This window comes from Microcebus murinus, chromosome 6, assembly GCF_040939455.1.
Source record: "Microcebus murinus isolate Inina chromosome 6, M.murinus_Inina_mat1.0, whole genome shotgun sequence".
Taxonomy (NCBI): domain Eukaryota; kingdom Metazoa; phylum Chordata; class Mammalia; order Primates; family Cheirogaleidae; genus Microcebus; species Microcebus murinus.
Window position 1 is genome coordinate 73526029 of NC_134109.1, and position 21495 is coordinate 73547523.

General features: G+C 42.8%; 2 protein-coding genes and 1 pseudogene across 6 annotated transcripts in view; 2 read left to right on the forward strand and 1 right to left on the reverse strand.

The window, feature by feature from the left end:
• Positions 1–2734, forward strand: part of AVEN (apoptosis and caspase activation inhibitor) — a 160121-nt gene extending 157387 nt beyond the window's left edge. The window contains exon 6 of the mRNA XM_020285938.2: positions 247–2734. Coding sequence (XP_020141527.2) covers positions 247–362 — 116 coding nt within the window. The 3' untranslated portion in view covers positions 363–2734. The remainder of the gene's footprint in view (positions 1–246) is intronic.
• The window catches only part of RYR3 (ryanodine receptor 3), a 505145-nt gene continuing 485316 nt past the window's right edge, over positions 1667–21495 (reverse strand). For 3 of the 4 annotated variants that reach the window (XM_076004228.1, XM_076004227.1, XM_076004229.1), the window contains 2 exons: positions 19786–19916; positions 15315–15514 (listed from right to left, as the gene is read on the reverse strand). In XM_076004228.1, coding sequence (XP_075860343.1) covers positions 15412–15514; positions 19786–19916 — 234 coding nt within the window. In that variant the 3' untranslated portion in view covers positions 15315–15411. Of the gene's footprint in view, positions 1763–2730; positions 2783–5217; positions 5319–5699; positions 5765–6661; positions 6819–8442; positions 8578–11012; positions 11160–11849; positions 11911–12317; positions 12446–15314; positions 15515–19785; positions 19917–21495 lie in introns of those variants that run through there. The other variant, XM_076004231.1, reaches the window with a different exon arrangement.
• On the forward strand, positions 13028–15240 carry LOC105859218 (bromodomain-containing protein 7 pseudogene; annotated as a pseudogene). The gene has a single exon (XR_001148460.3). The product of XR_001148460.3 is annotated as a bromodomain-containing protein 7 pseudogene (transcript).

Below are 21495 nucleotides of genomic sequence, written 5' to 3' on the forward strand. Positions count from 1 at the left end.
AAAAAAATTAGTGAACTGTGAAATTCAACTTCAGAACAAATAGAAGAGCAAACCTCTAGTTTCCATTTATTAATTTGTTTAGATATTACTGTATCATTTTAGGGAGTAACAATGATGATGTTTCCCCTCGTTGTAAGGAAAGTAATAATTAGAACTGAATTATATCCTGGCACAAACCCCAGGGGAGCTTTAAGCCTTAATTTTGGGACTAACGCAAGGTTGTTAACATTGCTTTTATTTCCCCAGTTCCTGCAAAACCATCTGTGACTGAAGAAAAGAACGTGGAACCTGAGCAACCAAGTACATCAAGAAATGTTACCGAGGAAGAGCTGGAAGACTGGTTGGACAGCATGATTTCTTAAAAAAAAAAAAAAAGTGCCTGAAGCAAATTTTGGTTGCCTTCTGAGTAAGGGTGGGCACAGGCTTTCCGTCAGGAACAGCTAGTTTACAAGCACACCCCAAGCCAGTGTGTTCCATTGCGCTTGCAGCAGTGAATGCCCACCTCTGTGCTTGACATCTGAAATAAGACATCAAAGAGGCTTGTTGCATTTGTTTTTCTGGCTTAGTGTCTACTAGATGTCCTTAAGGGCAGGGGATGGAGGGCTCCCTCTTTCTAGCCGCCTCCCTGGCACTGTTTACAGCTTAGTAGGTGCTGCTGCAGAGAATAGATGCAACTGAGGCATGCGTTTGGCCAAAATAAACAAACACTGGTCTATGGATTTTCTCTTTCTTGTGCATAGCCAGAGGGTGTGTCTTACTTCCCTGTCCCCAGCAGTCAGAGTGATGCATTCCAAGAGGTCAAACCATGGATTGGTGTATATTACTTTATTGCAGTGGGCACTTCATTTTATTTGAGGAGATTCACCTAAACATAGCAGCTCCACTACTTACAAGAGACCATAAAGCATTACTCAGTTTTGGCATAAGATTGAGATTTTTTTTCTGAATTTTCAGTACAGTACTTTTCTTCTAATAACAGCAGTTGACAAGCTGTTACTAAAAAAAAATAATAATTATATGAATAACCTTCCAGTGCAGTTTTGTAAAGTAAGAAGATCAACACAACTAATTAATGGAACTGTCCTTCTGGAACACAAACATAAAAAACTTGCATAGCTATATCTAAAGATTGTTAAGGCACTTAATCGATATTTCAGTGTCGACAAAGTGTTGGGTTTTTTTTCTTCTTCCTATTTCTTTGCTTAAAAGCTTTTCAAGCTGATTCTGGATACAGTCACTAGCAAGTACCACGGGAAAAATTAGACTGCAGTGGAAATGATTTTTTGTAGTTTAGACCATGAGTCACTAGTTGGATACTGTCCTATAATATCCAGGTGTTTAACATTTCAGCTATTGCGCATCCAAGACTTCTCCAGGCCATGCCACCATCCCAAACGAACTAGTTGATAAGAACCAAAACCCTTGAAGGCATGTGAGGTTCCTTCATTCTTTGCCATGTTTTACCTTTTTTAAACATTTTGACAGGTTCTCTCCCACAGTGTATGTCCATTAGGCACAAAAAGCCAAATCAATCTCAAAACAGCACACTTTCTTGTAAGGGAGGCAGGTAGAAAATGTCACATCTCAAATATGTCGCAGAACCGTAAAAGGATTTTATTTCACTGAAGTCGACTGTCCCGAATTGTGGCGCTTGTTTCCTTCTGATTTAGCCCAGCTGATCTTCATATTGTTTACGAAAGCAGTCGCCAGCCGGGAAGAAATCCCAACACCTTTCTTGGTACATCTTCCAGACATAGGATTCCTGAAATAACGTGAACAAAGGATGCTTATTTTTAAAGCACAGTAAGCTAAGACCCAGGTTGCTTTTACTCTCCATGGCTCCGTTGAGGAAGACTGATGGGGCCAAACCAGCACGTTATTTCTTGCTCCATTCCCAGCCCAGGCTGCTCCGGGAGCAAGAAGCCATGTCTCCCTGACAGTGCTGGCGCGGAGGAGAAAAAGTCCCCTCCCTCCACCCCCAACAAAACTGAAAACAACTCCATGTTTGCCACTAAAAATACTTAAAGATGTAGCAATAGGCTGACTGCATGTCACTTGCAATTGGCGGAAGGCAGAAGAAAGCACAAGGAGGGAACATTTAGTGCTAGCTCAGGCAGATGCCTGGAGAACTAAAGCCAGATCTGGAAACCAACTGCCTCTCCCTTTGAGTGTCTGAGCTGTAAGTTTTCCTACAAATCCAATGATGTTTGAATATCTGATAACCCACGTTTCCATCTCTTGTTCCCTACCTTTACGTTTCTTTCTCACACTTAGTCACAGATGCTCTTGACACATCCTTTCACTCACCCTCTCACACCCACGCCCCCACCTTCCCGTAGTCACCCACACGCAAGGTCGTTGCCGTTCTTAGGCTGTCTCTCATTCCGCTTTACTCCGATTCTCCTGCTCTTTGTGGCAGCCACCCACTCCTTCCTCATTATCTTTTCTCTGTAATGTTCTCCCCACCTTCAGCTATTCTCGTCTGAAGCAGTAACCAGAGTAGGGGTTTAGGAAATGTCAGTGCTGGTTAGGAGGGATGGCCACGGGGACTTTTGGAACAGACCGAGGTCGCCACAGAAGTCTGGCTTCTTATTAAATCGCAGAGCAGCGATGGACAAATGCACGCAAGAGACTTTCAGATAGCCTAATGCTCTGCTAAGTCTCAAGACTTGGGAAAGGGAGACCTAACACAGCTGTGTGATTCTTAATTAAAGGTATTTTATTTCTCACCTGACCCGTGTGCTCGGTTTCATCTTTGTTAATCAAATACATCAGAAAGAACCTGGAACAAGGAAAAAAGGTAAAATAAATGACATAGATATTTTGGTCAAGAAACCTAAGTTCATTTACTCAGGTAAACTAGAATCAGGGTTGAAAATGTTTTGGCATCATGCTTTCCACACTGCCTAAAAGAATCAGGGAACTGGGGCTTAAGAACTCAGCAAAATTAGCCTGTGAGGAGATCCTTTTTACATTTTGTATGTGTGTGAGAGACAAAGTCTCACTCTGTTGCCCAGGCTAGAGTGCTGTGGTGTCAGCCTAGGTCACAGCAACCTCAAACTCTTGGGCTCAAGCTATCCTCCTGCGTCAGCCTCCCAGAGCGCTAGGATTACAGGTGTGAGCCACTGTGCCTGGCCCTTTTTACTATCCCTAAACCTTGAGGTAAGATAAGGTAGTGTTTAGGCCCCTGTTTTGTTGTAAAGAAAATCCTAAACAATAAAACAGCCCAAACTCTTACCATGTAGTCTATGGGCTAATTTATCATCTCATAAAAATGTAGAATTGATGCAGATGTAGAAACTGAGGAAAAGAAAAAAAATGTAGAATTGAAATTAGATGTATATCTCGAGGATATGAGAAAGGTAGAAAGTATTTCGTCTCACTGAGTTGCTCTAGTTCTTCCAGAAGTATAGTTTTGTTTTTATAGCTAGGTGGGAAACGCCAGTGTAGTCACTTGCTCTCACCACGATGCGTTTCAGGTTTGAGTTTGTCTGTCAGTGACACACAAGTATCCCCGGGGGCTGCAGCTGAACTCTCAGCTCACACTGTATGATCTCAGAGACAGTGTTCCAAAGGAACACTCGTGCCCTTCAGGACAGGATTGTGAGGGCTGGCGGTAAGGAAGAGAAAGTAAGAAATAACATCCTTCTCAGAGTGGAGAGAGGCTGAACCCCAGATCTCGAGTTCTCTGAGCGTGATCCTATATCTGTGGCTTCAGGTCCTGGCCCATAGCAGTGGCTCTATAACTATGTTAGTTGCCTGCCCCTTTCTCCTTTACTAAAACTAGGAAGGCAGGGCCAATATCTTTACCATGTTTGACATGCATAGGACATTATTCCTTCCCCAGTACATTTACTTAACAAAGCACCATTTTAGGTGAGAGGTCCAGACATGAGTAAGTTGTGGTCTTTCCCCCAAAGCACACTGCTAGGAGGGGATAGAGACAGAAAAAGAGACCATATGACACAGAGTGCCACGGGAAGGTGTAGAAATGGTTGCAACCCAGGTACCATCCTTCCACTGGTCCATAACCCACTGGTATCGACACATGGCCACACACTCACCTCATGGAGGACGTGCATTCCCCTACTGAGGAATGCATGCTCACCTCCATTGAGATGGAAACTCTCCTAATTAGAATTAATAACAATAACTACTGATGACATGAGGAAGGGCATGCTAAAGTTACTTTTTTAAAACTTGTCATTTTGTCTTAAACTCATCTTCTAGCAAAAAGACTTTGTCACTTCTCATTGATGATAACACGGTTTCCAAAGGCTGGGCCTGCTCCATCCTAAGGAATGAGGAGGACTTTCTAAGCAGTAAAATGTAGAGATGGGGGAAGAGCTAGGCCAGGGAGCAGAGCCCAGCATTTGTTTTTTTCCTTGAAGATTCAGTTACAGAATCTGAATTGTCAGTTAATATAATCAATATGTTCTATAATTCTATAAGTTGTGAGTTTCACAGGACACCTCTGGCACTTAGTAGGCTCAAGTTACTTGTTCTTGAGTGAATGCTTTACCTTAGAAACAGGGAAATGTTCATTTATTATTTGCCTGTTGGATGCCAGACACTGCTTTAGGTGCTGGGATAAAGCAGTGTGAAAAAAGACCCACCCCCACGCACCCCGTTCCCATGAGGCTTCTGTATTCATGGGAGAGGCCTGAAAACTGACCACGGTATTTAGCACCATGCAGCTCGCTGGCCCCTAGAGAAGACCAAATCCTGTGACATGGTGGGAAAGAAGGCCTGGCCAGGAGAATGGGAAGAGAAAAACTGGAGACAGTAAGCATGGTAAGTTTTCAAGTTTTACTGAAAGGGGAAAAGAAGTAGAGCAATAGCTAGAAGTAAATATGGGGCCACAGATTTCCCTTCCTTTAGGATGACAAAAAAGAAGCATGTTTATATGGTGATAGGAAAAGTGCAGGAAAAAAAGATATTGCAGGAGGTGTGTCTTTGAGGAAGGGATCCAATCTGGGTTGTGGGACTGGCCTTTGCCAGGAGCGGAACGGTCCACAACACACAGCTGTGGAGACACTGGACGGGCAGTGTACAGACATGGGGACTCCTGGGAGTTCTCGCCTGAACTCGCCTTTCCACAGAAAAAGGAAGAAATGGCATCAGCAGAGACTGAACCATATGCCATACTTTTTTTTTTTTTTTTTTTTTTTTTTTACCCTACAACTCTCATCACTTCTATTAACCGAGAATACTCACAGGTAGTTGGCTAAGTTGTGCTCTTGTAGCGTATGTGTTTCAAAACCATGAGGGGTTGTGTCAAAGTAGTCATTGCCAATCCCGCAGATGAAACATTTAGTCTAAGAAAAATAACCGAGGCAGAAAAGGCATTAGTAGGCATGACAATACAGGCAGGAGGGGAAAGGGTCATGGTCTCTGGTGAATGGAGGGACAATGAAAAATGTCGCTCCAGTGTGCCACACACACAGCTCCCCGTCAGCTGGGGATGCTGCTGCTGTCCTTCCAGGCACGGGCAGTGGTGGGGCAGTTGTCCTGGGGCAGGGGTGGCCCAGGACCCAGGGTGTGGGTGGAGATGCCCAGAGCTGGAACACAGGCTCAGAAAACAAACTCTAGTTTGGCCTGGGGCTGGCTCTACGTAATAGCATGACCTGTTATTTAAAAAATCCATTTGCTGTGGGGTTATGAAATAGAGTTGGAATCAGTAGTAAGAAGAACGTTACCTCCATGTCTTCTCGCACTTGTTCCTGCTGGTCTCTTAGCTCTCCAAAGGCATCAATAATAAGACCTGGAGTTTTAAGTACAAAGTCAGACAAAGCACCTTAAATAATTGGTGTGGTGGTTAGTTTAGAGGTAGAGGAATGATAGTGGGAGGGACAGAGGCCACTTTGTTTTGTCAAAAAAGTGCATTACCAAGCTGAACTACTCAATTAAAGCAAAATTAAGGGGGAAAAAATGCCGTGTTTACAAGTGCTGCGTCCCGGCTCATTGTTCCTCTTAACTCCACCCTTCCGTGCTATTCCATGCTGTTAACTCCATGCTCCTCCTTGAAATATTTCCTGCCCGCTGCTCCCTCGCCTCCCGCCTGCTTTGCTTAGCCGTTGGTCTCCAGTCTTGGGACAGCTCTTCCTCTTCTCCCAGCCCTTCAGGCGTCCACGGGGACCAGGGTTCCTCCACAGTCTCTCTGTCTCTTTGCCTCAACACCTGCATGTCTCACAGGTCCCTTAACTCAGCATGACTCAAACCAAATTCATCATCTTCTTTCTCCAATTCCTGACAAGCTATTGACTAAAATATCAATACCTCTTCCTCCCCCTGCCGCCCACAGGAGGAGAAGAAAACATGTTATACTCTCATAGTTCCTCTGCTCCTTGCCCACCCTCACTAGCCACGGGAGGTATCTCAGAAGCAGAAGAGATGAGGAAATAATTCTGAGTAGGAGAAGGGAAGGAAAGGACTCTTTGAGGTGGATTCTGAAGGTTCTTGTACCAGTGCCTGGATGTGTCTTTGGCTTTACATACAGCCAAAGCCTCACATATAGATGCTCCATAAATGCTTGCTAAATTATTAATAACAAGTAAATGAATTCGCCAACTTCTTCATGAAACAATTAAGTCCTAGATGTAGGAAAGCACACAGAAGAAGATTAAACCCTGTTCATGCCTAACGTGATTGGCGGCCGTACCTTGAATGATGGCCAGCAAGATGACAATGACGAAGAAGAAGAAGGTAATGTCGAAGACGATGCGATACATTTCATAAGGGTCACCAGCAGGGTCTTCGATTTCATCGCCAATGCCGCCTCCTGCTCTCACGCCCACGTACATGTGGAAAAGGTAACACTAGAGAAGGAAAATAATGGCAATTCAGGTAAAAGTCACTGGGTTTTTGTTAGTTTTTAGCCAGATGGTCAGACCATTCGTGCCATCAGATCAGAGCATGGCAGCCCCGAACCCTTCCGTGGAATCAGTGTTCTCGCTAACCACTGTCTGCCACTCCCTCCGGTCAGTTTGGTGTCTACAGAGATGGAAAGATTGTGGTTACCTTTGGGCTTTTTAGCCCTTTGCACTCAGATGTCGAGTGTGACTTGACATGGTTGGCATCGGTAGCAGCTCACACCATAAAAATTATAGAGATTAAAATTACTCTTTGAATGCATCAATAATTTGAAATATAAAAAAATCCAAATAAATAAGTTCGTATGAAAAGAAACTCCAGTATTTATTATTCTGGGGTATTTAAAAAATTAAATCCCGAGTAGAATAAAGGAATCGAGAAAAAAGCTAAGCGAGTGACAAGGGTTAAAGGTATTTTTGACCTGTCTTTTAAAAAGTTTTGATCTATTTGATACACACAACAGTATTCATTTAAGGTGTATTAAGGCGAAAGATCTTTCAGTCCTGATGAGTGTGGCACATGCCAGATGCTGGTTTTCTCTCATTTGATTTAGGAAGTGTCAGCCTGGCCTTGAGGCTGTGCTGTAAACCCTGGGAAAGGGCCCTCTTCTTCTGCATCCCCTGCACACCTGGGAGAACAGGGATTTCTGCAGCATCTTAGACAACAGACTTGTTCTCTCCTCCTTTCGTGCATGTGTGATCCGATGTGGGCATCTGGGCACTGCGGCGCTCCCTGAGCAGGGCACCTGCTGTCTCTCCACCTGACTGGATGGGTTACACTCACGGGGCAAGGACGGTCTGTCCCACGACTGGTAAATCAAAAGCCGAGGGCAGCCTGGAGATGGGCACTGGTCACACAGGTGCTCTAGTGACTAGCTGTCTCATGAGGGTGCTCGGCCCAAGAAAGCACAAGGAGTGTTTTTACCCAAGAAGTGTTACCCGTCTTAGAGAGAAATGATAACAGACTGGGACAGTTCACAGTCATCTGTCCCTAAGACACGTGTTCTTTTTCTGAAATCCAGTCAGTATAAACTTTAGAGATGCTACTGCAGCTGTGCTGTCTCACCTGAGCTGTGCCTTCCCTTCCCACATCCCTTCCCACAGGGTCTGGCCTGACAGGAGCCCCTCCCCACCCCCGACCTGATCCTGCTGCTGTCACGTTCTTCAGCCCATGAGGCTGTTCTGAAACAGCCCCCACTGACTTGCTGAAATACAGCAGGTACCCGAATCCGGTCCATGGGACTTTCCTCCCAGTTCTCAGGATGACAAAGTTAGACTCCCATGAAATTTAGATACAGGCCCATTCACAAGGATGTCTCATCTTCACCCCAGACAAGTTTAGATGAATGATGCCCCGCTCTGCAGGGTGCTTCTCTTTGGGCTAGGTGTAGATGCGTGGTGATGAAACCTACTTCCATCTCCCCAGGGTGCTTCTCCCTCTCGAATGAGACCTCTGTATTCGACTCTAATCCCTTCTGTGCGCTACAACCTTACAGCTCTCACTTAGTTCCCCCGACCACCCCACACAGCCCGTCCTGCCAGGTGGGGAGGGGACCGGGCGGGCTCTCACAGTCATCATGTCGTCACACTTCATATCCGGCTCGTCGTCGTCTTCACTCTTGTTGTAGAACTTGCGGAAGAAGTTGAAGGCCACCACAGTGTAGAGATAAACCACCACAGCCAGCAGACCGACGGTCAGAACCAACTGGGAACCAGGACAGAGAAGGAAAAGGAGGTGAGATCTTCTCTACCTTTGGAGGGTTCATGGGAGACGCAAAGAAAACAAGGAGGAGCGCAAGGCCCCGGAAGGAGAGAGGGCAAGGCAGGGACTGGCGGTGCAGGCTGTCAGGCTGCGGGCAGAGGAAGACAGGACCACAGGGAAGGAGAAATGGGCTTGTTGTGAGAAAAGAGTAAGGAGGGGATGTCACAGGCTGAATTGTGTCCCCTCAAATTCAGGTACAGAAGCCCTAATCTCCAGTGCCTCACAATGGGACACTTTTGGAGACAGGCCTTTAACAGGCTCATTAAGTTAAAATGAGGCTGTTAGGGTGGGCCCCAATACAATTTCACTGGTGTTCTCATGAGAAAAGGAGATTAGGACACAGACAGGGAGAGACCCCAGAGCCCAGACCCACACAGAAGGACAATCATGTGAAGAAGCACCAAGCGTGTGGCTGATGGCAAGCCAAGGAGAGAGGCCTCAGTGAAAACCAGCCTTGCCTACACCTTGGGCACCTGACTTCCAGCCTCCAGGACTATGAAAAAATAAACCTCTGTTGCCTAAGCCCTGAGTCTGGAATATTTTGTTATGGCAGCCCATGCAGACTAACGCAAAGGGTACTGGATGGGGTGTATGTAAAATACAAAGGTACTGAAGTATTGAGCAGTGAAGGTGCTCTGAGGACGGATATGCCTCTGAGGTTTCATAATGCAGTTTCTGCTCTAATGCTGCTTCTACAAAAAACCAAAGGTTCTTCGGACTGATGGGTGTCCCTACATTACGCTATTTCATAAATAACCACGAACTGGATGGTTGTGGCAAGTTTGAAGTTACTAGAATTATGATGGTTCAGCCAAGTAAATTTTTTATTACCAAGAAATCTGCCCAGGCCCTTTGTGGGGTCAGGGGCATGCCTACTTCCAGACTTAGGAGGTAAGGGTTCAGCCATAAATAAGGAGTACATGGGACCTGCACATCTGGCCTATACCAGGGACAAAGTACTGAGCTGGAGATATGAAGATCAACAAGATAACATCTTTGCCTTCAAAGAGCTACCCAAAGGTTGGGAGCAATGGCTCATGCCTGTAATCCTAGCATTCTGACAGGCCAAGGTGGGAGGATTGCTTGAGCTCAGGAGTTCATGACCAGCCTGAGCAAGAGTGAGACCACATCTCTACTAAAAATGGAAAAATTAGCCAGGCATTGGGATATGTGCCTGTAGTCCCAGCGATTCAGGAGGCTGAGGCAGGAGGATCGTTTTAGCCCAGGAGTTTGAGGTTGCTGTGAGCTATGATGGAGACCAAGAGGGAGTGGGCTTGAGTGCTAAGGTAAGTACCAGAAGAGATGTATTTAGTGACCTCTAGAGGGAGGAGTAGTTACTCAAACCTTGGATAGCAGACCTCACAGAAAGCAGTTGGTTTAGAAAAAAGAGAATGAACTTGGACTTTGCACCAAGGAAGAAAAGGACCTGAATCTAAGCTCTTTCACTTAGAAGCTGTGTGGCCTTGGATGAGACACTTAGCCTCTCTGAGCCTTATTTTCCTTATCTGCAAAGTAAGCATAACATCTACCTTACACAGTACCTGGACACGGCGCAAGCTTAGCACATTTTAACTTCCTTCTTTTCTCTTTTCTCCCTTACTGTACAAAGGTTTGGAGATGAGAGAGAAAATATTTCACACATAGAATTGTATTTAGTGAGGAATGAAATGCTGAACAGTTTGTGGACAAGGGAAAGCCATTGGAGGATTTTAATAGGGCTATAACCATCACTATATATCCAGTCTTCTGTATATTCTCAGAATCAATTCCCTGATTAACCATAATATTAACTATGTGTGTATATATTAACTATTATATATCATATAATATGTATGTTACCTGTATAATATAATATACAGTATACACATATACATTGTATGTTATATAAAATGTATGTATATATAAATGTATATGTGTATACTATATAATAAATATATATATATATCTCTTAAATCATTGGTTCTTAATTGGAGGAACATATCAGAAGTACCTGGAAATTTCCCAACTATATACAATATGTCCACTTGTTAACCCCTGGGACTGTATCAGATCCATGGAAGAATGATAGACCTAAAAAAGATCTCCAAGGTTATTCTGATTTGCTCAGCACATCCCTCCCTCCTCTGGTTGATCTAAATGTTAAAGGTCTCTGAATCAGAGTCTTATGCCTCTTATGTGATGGCTGCAATTATATTTTTAATTAGCTACAATTTTACAAAGATAGTCACTGTTAGTTCAAGTGTTTGGCCAAGAAAGGTGCATTATACACTATGACACATTCCTTCCTGTCATACCTAGCCTACAACCTGCTGTTGTTTTTTTTTTTTTTTTCGTTCGTATGTAGGTCCATTCTGTTCTGCACCAGTATGAATCAGTACCTGTTTGCCATTGTGAGTTACAGATGACAGGATGGTCCTCAACGTCTTGAAGCCCATGGCAATATCCAGTAGATGAGCAGCAAAGAAGAAGTTGTTGTAGTGGCCCAGGACTGACATGGTTGTGTACCAGGCAAGGTAGAGAAAGGACTGTGGAATTGGAAGACATTTAGTGGCCTTTTAGGCATTTTTGCCTCATGACATGCTTTCATTAAACCATTTTTTCTCTTCTTTGGGGACAAAGTGAAAATAGTGGGGATTTATGTGCTGAGGTGCTGGGAGCTGGCCCGAGAATTGCCACGTGAAGCCCTGTCTACCTTACACGGTTCCACAAGGGAGAAGTGCTCCCCTAGAGCGTATAAAGCTCTGGGTCTTTGAATAGCAACCCTCAAATCTTTTTTTTTTTTTTTTGAGACAGAGTCTCGCACTGTTGCCTAGGCTAGAGTGAGTGCCATGGCGTCAGCCTAGCTCACAGCAACCTCAATCTCCTGGCTCAAGCAATCCTTCTGCCTCAGCCTCCCAAGTAGCTGGGACTACAGGCATGCGCCACCATGCCCGGCTAATTATATATATATATATATATATATATATATATATTAGTTAACCAATTAATTTCTTTCTATTTATAGTAGAGATGGGGTCTCGCTCTTGCTCAGGCTGGTTTCGAACTCCTGACCTCGAGTAATCTGCCCGCCTCGGCCTCCCAGAGAGCTAGGATTACAGGCGTGAGCCACCACGCCCGGCCGCAACCCCCGAATCTTTCTGGGTATCCTCCATAGCTTGTTTCCCTGTGGATCTAATAACAGCCCTGAATCTTGTTTTTCCAGGTGCAACACTTACGTTGTCGGTAAAAACAACCCCCAGCTTCCAGATATGGTACTTCATGTCGATGGAACTTAGCCTGCAGAAGAACAAATAATTTTAAAACTTATAAATGTCAAGGTTTAGTTAAGTGTTTAATAAGAGGAAAAATTAACTTTTTTCCTCTCAGGTTTAATAACCTAAATATGGCTCTGAGCTTTAGCAAGTAGTATGCATTCCTCACGAGACACAGAATGGTTGAATCACTCATTCTGAAATTTTAATTAGTCTTTCTTTTTCAGCTGTATCAGGTATAAAAACTGGCCTTCAAATTTTTAAAGCAGTGCTCTCAAGTTCTATGTTAGAACTTGAGAAACACCTAAGCCAGACCAGAGCTCGAGAGAACAAAGACATGGTTGTGATTTTTCCCTTGAGCACACTGAAGAGGAATGGAAAAACGAAGGATCTATTTTAGCCACTTTGGATTTTAACTCTTAAGCTCCATACCATGATACCAGAGAAGCTGCCTCTGCTGTAGTCTCTTCTATTGGGCTAAAGTCAAGGGCATTTTTGTCCAAACCCAGGAGTTCAGCAATGCGCTCTGCTCCATAGAGATCTCCATACTTGTTGATTACCTACGGCAGAGGATGACAGGTGAGTCCAGGGCACACGCCACCAGCCAGGTCTTCTCTAGCTCTGTGGTCTTCAGAGCTTTGCTATCTTCTGGGCTCTTGTTAAGACATGATTCAAAATGCAACAGGAGGTGGTGAGAATTAAATGAAATGATAGATGTGAACCTCTGGCAAAGTGGTAGGTGCATTGTAAGCATTCAATAACTGTTAGCTCTTACTTTTCTATAAATGTGTAAATGTGCATAGTAAAAAGACTAAAGGAAGGGTTATTCAATAATTCTTTTTCTTTGGTGAAGTTATGACTGATTTGTAGGAGGATTTTCTTTCTACTTTTCTATTTTACAAACACTTCATAATGAGCAAATATTCCTTTAACTATGGGGAAATAAAATTATATAAACAAAAAATGCAACAACAACAAAAATAACAGAAAGCAGAAGTGATAAAGACAATTAAATGAAAATTGCTTTTCAAGCTGATATCTTTTTGGAGGGGAGAAAAAGCTGAGTGTACACAAACAAGGACTGTGTTAAGATGTTTAAGACAGGTGAGTATATGAATGATGTCAAAAACCTACACATGGGTGGGCACCGCCCCCATGCCTCGCGGCGCGGGGTCTTGCGGGCCCTGCTCCCGCCCTCCGCTCGCCTGGCCCGGACTGGAAGCGGCGCCGCACGGCCTGAGCCTGGCGCGGGGGGCCGGCACCGGGGCCCAGTCGGACATGGGCAAGAAGCACAAGAAGCACAAGTCGGACAAACACCTCTACGAGGAGTATGTGGAGAAGCCCTTGAAGCTGGTCCTCAAAGTGGGAGGGAATGAAGTCACCGAGCTCTCCACGGGCAGCTCGGGGCACGACTCCAGCCTCTTCGAAGACAAAAACGATCATGACAAACACAAGGACAGAAAGCGGAAAAAGAGAAAGAAGGGAGAGAAGCAGGTTCCGGGGGAAGAAAAGGGGAGAAAACGGAGAAGAGTAAAGGAAGATAGAAAGAAGCGAGATCGAGACCGTGTGGAGAATGAGGCAGAAAAAGACCTCCAGTGTCATGCCCCTGTGAGATTAGACTTGCCTCCTGAGAAGCCTCTCACAAGCTCTTTAGCCAAACAGGAAGAAGTAGAACAGACACCCCTTCAAGAAGCTTTGAATCAACTGATGAGACAATTGCAGAGAAAAGACCCAAGTGCTTTCTTTTCATTTCCTGTGACTGATTTTATTGCTCCCGGCTACTCCATGATCATTAAACACCCAATGGATTTTAGTACCAGGAAAGAAAAGATCAAGAACAATGACTACCAGTCCATAGAAGAACTAAAGGATAACTTCAAACTAATGTGTACTAATGCAATGATTTACAACAAACCAGAGACCATTTATTATAAAGCCGCAAAGAAGCTGTTGCACTCAGGGATGAAAATTCTTAGCCAGGAAAGAATTCAGAGCCTGAAGCAGAGCATAGACTTCATGGCAGACTTGCAAAAATCTCGAAAGCAGAAAGATAGATCAGACACCTCGCAGAGCGGGGAGGACGGCGGCTGCTGGCCAAGAGAGAAGGAAGTCTCTGGAGACGCCGAAGCACAAGCCTTCAAAAGTCCCAATAAGGAAAATAAAAAGAAAGACAAAGATATGCTTGAAGATAGGTTTAAAAGCAATAATTTAGAAAGAGAGCAGGAGCAGATCGACCGCATCGTTAAGGAATCTGGAGGAAAACTGACCCGGCGGCTTGTTAATAGTCAGTGTGAATTTGAAAGAAGAAAACCAGATGGAACAACAACATTGGGACTTCTCCATCCTGTGGATCCCATTGTAGGAGAACCAGGCTACTGCCCTGTGAGACTGGGAATGACAACTGGGAGACTTCAGTCTGGAGTGAATACTTTGCAGGGCTTCAAAGAGGATAAAAGAAACAAAGTAACTCCAGTGTTGTACTTGAATTATGGACCCTACAGTTCTTACGCACCACATTATGACTCCACGTTTGCAAATGTCAGCAAGGATGATTCTGACTTAATCTATTCAACCTATGGGGAAGACTCTGATCTTCCAAGTGAGTTCAGCATCCATGAGTTCTTGGCCACATGCCAAGATTATCCATATGTTATGGCAGATAGTTTACTGGATGTTTTAACAAAAGGAGAATATTCTAGGACCCTACAAGAGTTGGAGACGTCATCACCTGAAGATGATGGTCATACTAGGACACTTGACACAGCAAAAGAAATGGAGATTATAGAAATAGAGCCAGCAGGGCGTTTGGACTCCAGTACTCAGGACAGGCTCATAGCCCTGAAAGCAGTAACAAACTTCGGTGCTCCAGTTGAGGTTTTTGACTCTGAAGAAGCTGAAGTGTTCCAGAAGAAACTTGATGAGACCACCAAATTGCTCAGGGAGCTCCAGGAAGCCCAGAATGAGCGTTTGAGCACCAGACCCCCTCCCAATATGATCTGTCTCTTGGGTCCCTCATATAGAGAAATTCATCTCGCTGAACAAGTGACCAATAATCTTAAAGAACTTGTGCAGCAAGTAACTCCAGGTGATATCGTAAGCATGTATGGAGTTCGAAAAGCAATGGGGATTTCCATTCCTTCCCCCGTCATAGAAAACAACTTTGTAGATTTAACAGAAGATTTCGAAGAGCCTAAAAAGACTGATGTTGCTGAGTGTGGACCTGATGGGATTTAAAACCAACTGGTATTTGATTATATATTATGTACATATTTTTTCATTCTTAACTTGGAAATGCTTTTCAGAAGATATTAAATATTTGTAAATTGTGTTTTTAATTAAACTTTGGAACAGTCAATTTTAATGTTCCAGAGATTGGACTTATATATTAGGTAATAAAGCTGAACCTGGGACTCTAAAAAAAAAAAAAACCTACACATGTTCACATACAAACTCTTCTGTGACTTTCTCTTCTTGAGACTCCATCACAAAAATAACATCACATTTACTCGTGTTCATATATGGTGAATTAAAAAAAAATACACATTTCTTTGTGATCATGGAATTCAGCCCCACTAGAAACGCATACCTTTCTCTTTACAAACTTGTCCCAGTAGTTATTAGGAAAAGACCTGTAAAAGAAAATGAAAAAGGGATGTTCTTAATTTTTTTTTTTTTTTTTGAGACAGAATTTTGCTCTGTCACTCAGGCTGGAGTACAGTGCCTCCATGAAAGCTCACCGAAACCTCAAACTCTTGGTCCCCAGCAATCTTCCCACCTCAGTTTCCCAAAGTGATGGGAGTAGAGGTGTGAGCCACCATGCCCAGTCTGAGTTTCTTATTTTTTATTTTTTTATTTAAGCATATTATGGCAGTAAAAACGTTTAGGTTACATATATTGCCTTTGCCCCACCCTAGTCAGAGCTTCAAGTGTGTTCATCTCCCAGACAGTGAGCCCCCGACCCATTAGGTGTGAATATACCCATCCCCTCCTTCCTCCTCCTGCCTGCCCAACAACTGATGAATGTTACTACTATATGTGTACTTAAGTATTGATCAGTTAATACCAATTTGGTGGTGAGTACAAGTGATACTTGTTTTTCCATTCTTGGGATACTTCACTTAGTAGAATGTGCTCCAGCTCTATCCAGGATGATACAAGAGGTGTTAGATCACTATTGTTTTTTTGTGGCTGAGTAGAATTCCATGGTAAAAATATAGCACATTTTATCAATCCACTCATGTATTGATGGGCACATGAGTTGTTTCCACATCTTTGCAATTGTGAATTGTGCTGCTATAAACATTCGAGTGCAGGTGTCTTTATTATAGATTTTCCTTTGTTCTTTGGGGTAGAGGCCCACTGGTGGGATTGCTGGATCAAATGGTAGTTCTACTTGAGGTATCTTCAAATTACTTTCCACAGAGGTTGTACTAGTTTGCAGTCACACCAGCAATGTATGAGTGTTCCTATCTCTCTGCATCGATATCAACATTTATTGTTTTGGACTTTTTGATACAAGCCATTCTCACTGGAGTTAAGTGATATCTCATTGTGGTTTTGATTTGCATTTTCTTGATGATTAGAGATGTTGAGCATTTTTTCATATGTTTGTTGGCCATTAGTCTGTCTTCTTTTGAAAAATTTCTTTTCATGTCCTTTGATTACTTTTTGATGGGGTTGTTTGATTTTTCTTGCTGATTTTTCTGAGCTCTAATTCCATTCTAGTTATCAGCCCTTTATTGGATATGTAACTTGCGAAAATTTTCTCCCATTCTGTAGGTTGTCTGTTTGCTCTTGTGATAGTTTCCTTGGCTGTGCAGAAGCTTTTTAATTTGATCAGGTCCCATTTTTTTATTTTTGTTGTTGCTGTGATTGCCTTTGGGGTCTTCTTCATAAATTCTTTGCCTAAGCCAATGTCTATAAGAGTTTTTCCAACATTTTCTTCTAGAATTCTTAGTTCTAGTTCTTGGTTTCATACCTTAGGTTTAAGTATGTTATCCACTGTGAATTGATTTTTGTGAGAAGTGAGAGGTGTGGATCCTGTTTCAGTCTTCTACATGTTGCTGTCCAATTTTCCCAGCACCATTTATTGAACAAGGATTCTTTTCCTCAGTGTATGTTTTTGTCTGCTTTGTCAAGGATTAGATGGCCATATGTGGATGGTTTTCTATCTGGGTTCTTAGTCCTGTTCTATTGGTCTGTGTCTCTGTTCTTGTGCCAATACAATGCAGTTGTAGTTATTATAGTCTTATAGTTTAGCTTGAAGTCTGGCAAATTAATACCTCCCAATTTGTTCTTTTTGCTTAAGATTGCTTTTGCTATACAGGGTCTTCTCTGCTTCCCCAAGCTTCTTAATTCTTAACATCAAGGCAAGCACATCAAGAAATTTCCACTTTGAGTGTCTGGATCTGTGATCCTTTTGGTTTCCATCCTGCTCACTAAAGAATTTGATTGAAGTTCAGAGTTATCAGAGGTCTACTGATTTATGGTTTCACTACTTTGTATTAATTTCTGAAATACTCAGAAAGCTACTCTTCACTTTCTATCTCAAAATTATGGTCTAAAAGCCAGGAATTGTGATGACAGACTAAATATAAACAGATATATGTTTCTTGATTTTTTCCTTGACCCCAGTATAACCAGAAACAAAATGCTGTAGAAAACCCACACATTCTATTCAAGGAGTCACCATGTCAGTTACTGCAGTGGGCGCTGGGGATGCAGGATATGGTGGAAAGTATAGACGACGTCTCTGACTTTATGAAGTTTCCAGTCTGGGAATCACCTTTAGCTAATTTATATTGGATTTTCTTTTAATCTGAGTGCTCTTCTGCTCTATTTTCTATTCCCAGGTGGCCTCCTTTCCCCAGGGAGTTAGATCCCTCTCTTTTGTGGAGGCAGATCCTTGTTCCATACAATCCCTAACCTTCCCAGAGAGATCTTCTTTCTTCTGCTTGTCCCAGCTGCCCTGCAAATAGCTTCTTATTGTTAAAGCCATCAAGAAAGAACTGTTACCTTCAGGTATGTTAGGAAAAACTGTTTAATATATGTTTCCTCTATTCAGAATCCTTGAATCTTTCTAGGAAGGTTTCCTGTAAGGCTACATGATAGCTAAGGATTCTCTAGCCCTTGGTGCATGCATTCTTGCTTTTGTTTTCCTTTGAGCCACTCTATTTGGCTCTGTAACACAATAGTTCCCTACTCTACAGAGACCATCAAATTGGTGATGAGGAGGTGGGGACCTCCCCTGAGCAAATGCCACCTTTCCTCCAACAGGGCAGTAGACTTTCAAAAATATGTGTTATTTTTATATATGTGTTCTTTATGTGGTCTGTTAAAGCACTTTGTCTTAAACATCTAGATGCCACTTAAAAAGAAATGCTGGTGTTACAGACTAAACTGATAATAGATTTTATCTCTGGGGGATGGAAATAACAATTATTTTGTCTTTGTTCTTTGTGCTCTCTGCTACTTGATTATTTTCATGCATTGCATTTAGAATCTAAAATAAAAAAATAGATAAAAATCAAGACTTGCTTCCTCTACCACACTGCTATCTCCTTTCTCTTAAATCCTTCATACAAATGGTCTGTAACATTCAACCCAATGTTGGTCATATTTTGCCCTAAATAGATGATTCTGTAAGTGATGTTGAAAGCCAAGGACAATAGGCTGTAGGCAAGACCCTTTCACAGACTTGATCTTACCTTGGTCTGAGCATTCTGAATTTCTTGTCCCTGCCTAGGTATATAAGTTCCTTGAAGGTCAAAAACATATTTTTTACTTGGTCATGTTCCTTAAAGTATGTCATAGAGAACAGACCCTTTAGAAGGGAAATGCACAAATAAAGAATACATCTATATATTAATATTCAGGAAAAAGAATACAAGATGCTCTGCCCCTTCAGTAACAAGGGAAATGTACAATGACCTGCCATTATACATCTACCAGATTAGCAAAATTATCTGACAGTAACACATGCTGGCAAAGAGGTAGAGCAGTAGAAACTCTTATATAGTATTGTTTAGAATGCAAATTGGAACAAACATTGCACATGTCCTGCTACTTGGCAAATTCCTCTCCTGGGTCTATTCTTTAGAGAAACTCTTTGACTTATATGCATCAGGTATAAGAATGTTCACTGCATAATAGCCAGAAACTGAAAATAGGTGAAACATCCACTGTCAAGAAAATGGATAAATACGTAACCCACTTGCCATTATGTAAATGCTACAGCTTTGAAAATGAACAAACTATAGCTACACACATCAACCTAGGTGAGTTCCCAGAAATAATGATGAACAAAAGATTCAAGTCAGAGTATAATGGACATAGCACAATTCCATTTAAATAAAGTTCAAAATAGAATGAAGCAATGTATTTAGGGACAAATACCTAAGTGAAAAAACTATAAATTAAAACAGGAGAATGAGTATCACTAATACCATTAGTCCCTGATTAATTAAGAATTACTATCGCTAATCACTACTGAATATCAGGAAAGTAGTTTGCTACTGTGCCATGGGGGTGCTTAGGAGAAGCCGGATCAGCTTGGTCTCCAGACCCCTGGGCCACTTAAGCCCTAGAAGCCCTCCAGGTGATGCAAACATGGAAAACTAGTTTAAGCAATATTGTACTGGACAGTATGGTCTTAAGCAAACATGCTCAGCATCTCCTGATGATATTCTCTGTCCCCCACTAAACTCATAGAGATATATATTAAATACAAGTGTTTTTAGAGGCAATAAGCTACTTTATTGAAAAGGCAAGGGAGAAAAGTCCCAGAAACCAAAGGAAAGTTTACATTAACTGGTTTCCAAGGCTGGCGAAGACAGAGTTATTGATGTGGCCACAGTACAGACTCCATTTCCTTCTCAGGCTGGCTGTGGGGGACACTTACGGTGTGTTGATCACCAAGCGGTCCCACTGCCCCTTGATGTCATCTTCGGATGGCTGTTCTGTGATATACAGGCCATCAAACTCCAGCTTCCTGGCAATTTCTTTTTCCCTTTTGAATACCACCAAAGGGACCTAGAGTGGGAAGACACTGGTTACTTAGAGAAGGCTTTGTGATTAAAGCTCCTGCTCCCAGGCATCTGTTGCAAAGTAACCTTCCACCTTCAGAACAGCAATCTCCTTTTAATGGGATTCTTAGGTTGCCCAGTTGTGGCATCAAAGCCAAATAAATCTCTTCTTAGTCTTTTGGCTAATATACCTGCCTCTCCAAAGGATGATCTGATTTGGGTCAGCCTTTAAGGTTTTGGTTAAATAGCTGATGTTGGCCGGGTGCGGTGGCTCATGCCTGTAATCCTAGCACTCTGGGAGGCCAAGGCAGGTAGACTGCTTGAAGTCAGGAGTTCGAAACCAGCCTGAGCAAGAGCGAGACCCCGTCTGCTATAAATAGAAAGAAATTAATTGGCCAACTAATATATAGAGAAAAAATGTTAGCTGGGCATGGTGGCGCATGCCTGTAGTCCCAGCTACTCGGGAGGCTGAAGCAGAAGGATTGCTTCTGCCCAGGAGTTTGAGGTTGCTGTGAGCTAGGCTGACGCCATGGCATTCACTCTAGCCTGGGCAGCAAAGTGAGACTCTGTCTCAAAAAAAAATAAAAAATAAAAAAATAAATAGCTGATGTTAATACAAACTAGACTCCTTGAGCAATCCTAGTGAGAAGTGAGACATGACGAATCCCAGAACCAAATGAATTAGATCTCCTAAGACTCCCAGGCTGGAGTTGAACCAAGACTTAGAAATCACAATAAACTATTCTAGAATAGATTGGCCCCAGGAATATGATGAAATGTTCTAATCCTCATCAATGTCCAGGGTCATATTCATCTCATAGCTTTGAAGGTTAGAATGAGAGGACTCAGTTCACTCTGTACATGGTTTTTGGTACTGAAGTATTCTTGAGTTTCTTTCTGTGAAGAGCTACTGCCTAGCAGTAGCTCACTTACTTGTTTCTCACTATCACTCCTCACTCTAATGGTAACTCTGATTTTAGACCAGATATGGTAGCATGCTAGAAAGACCTACCACCAAAGGGGAATACAGAAAGGGATGGGAAAATAATCCACTTGCCCCAACCATCACTCAGTGTACACACACTTCAAACATGGGACAGAATTAATGAGGTCAGAGGATACTGCTGAAATCCCAGGAAAGGACAAATCAGAATAGCCAAGCTCCTCTAGCCAGGAAAACTTGGTTCAGACAGAGCCATGGCTGGGTTGCCACTGGTGACTTGGTGACATCCTTGAGACCTTGGTCTCCAAACTCTACCTCAAGACTCAAGATGTGCATATACCCCATGCTGCTGCTCTATTTATTAAACAAAAGGACAAAAACACAGATGCTAATCTGTAAAGAGTGACCTCTTGCCATTTCTTTCTTTAAAACAATGAAACAACATCAAGAAATAAAAGCCTAAAGATAGGAAGGTGGAAGGCCAATAACAGACGTGGCACATCTTGAGGAAGCAATGACTGCTGTCAGTTAGCGGGTGTGTGGGCGGGGAGGCAAGACCACAGCGACTCTGCTGTGTTTTGAAATGACTCTGAAGAACAATAATAATACTGAGTTCTGGAGCAGCACTGATCTCTGGGATGCA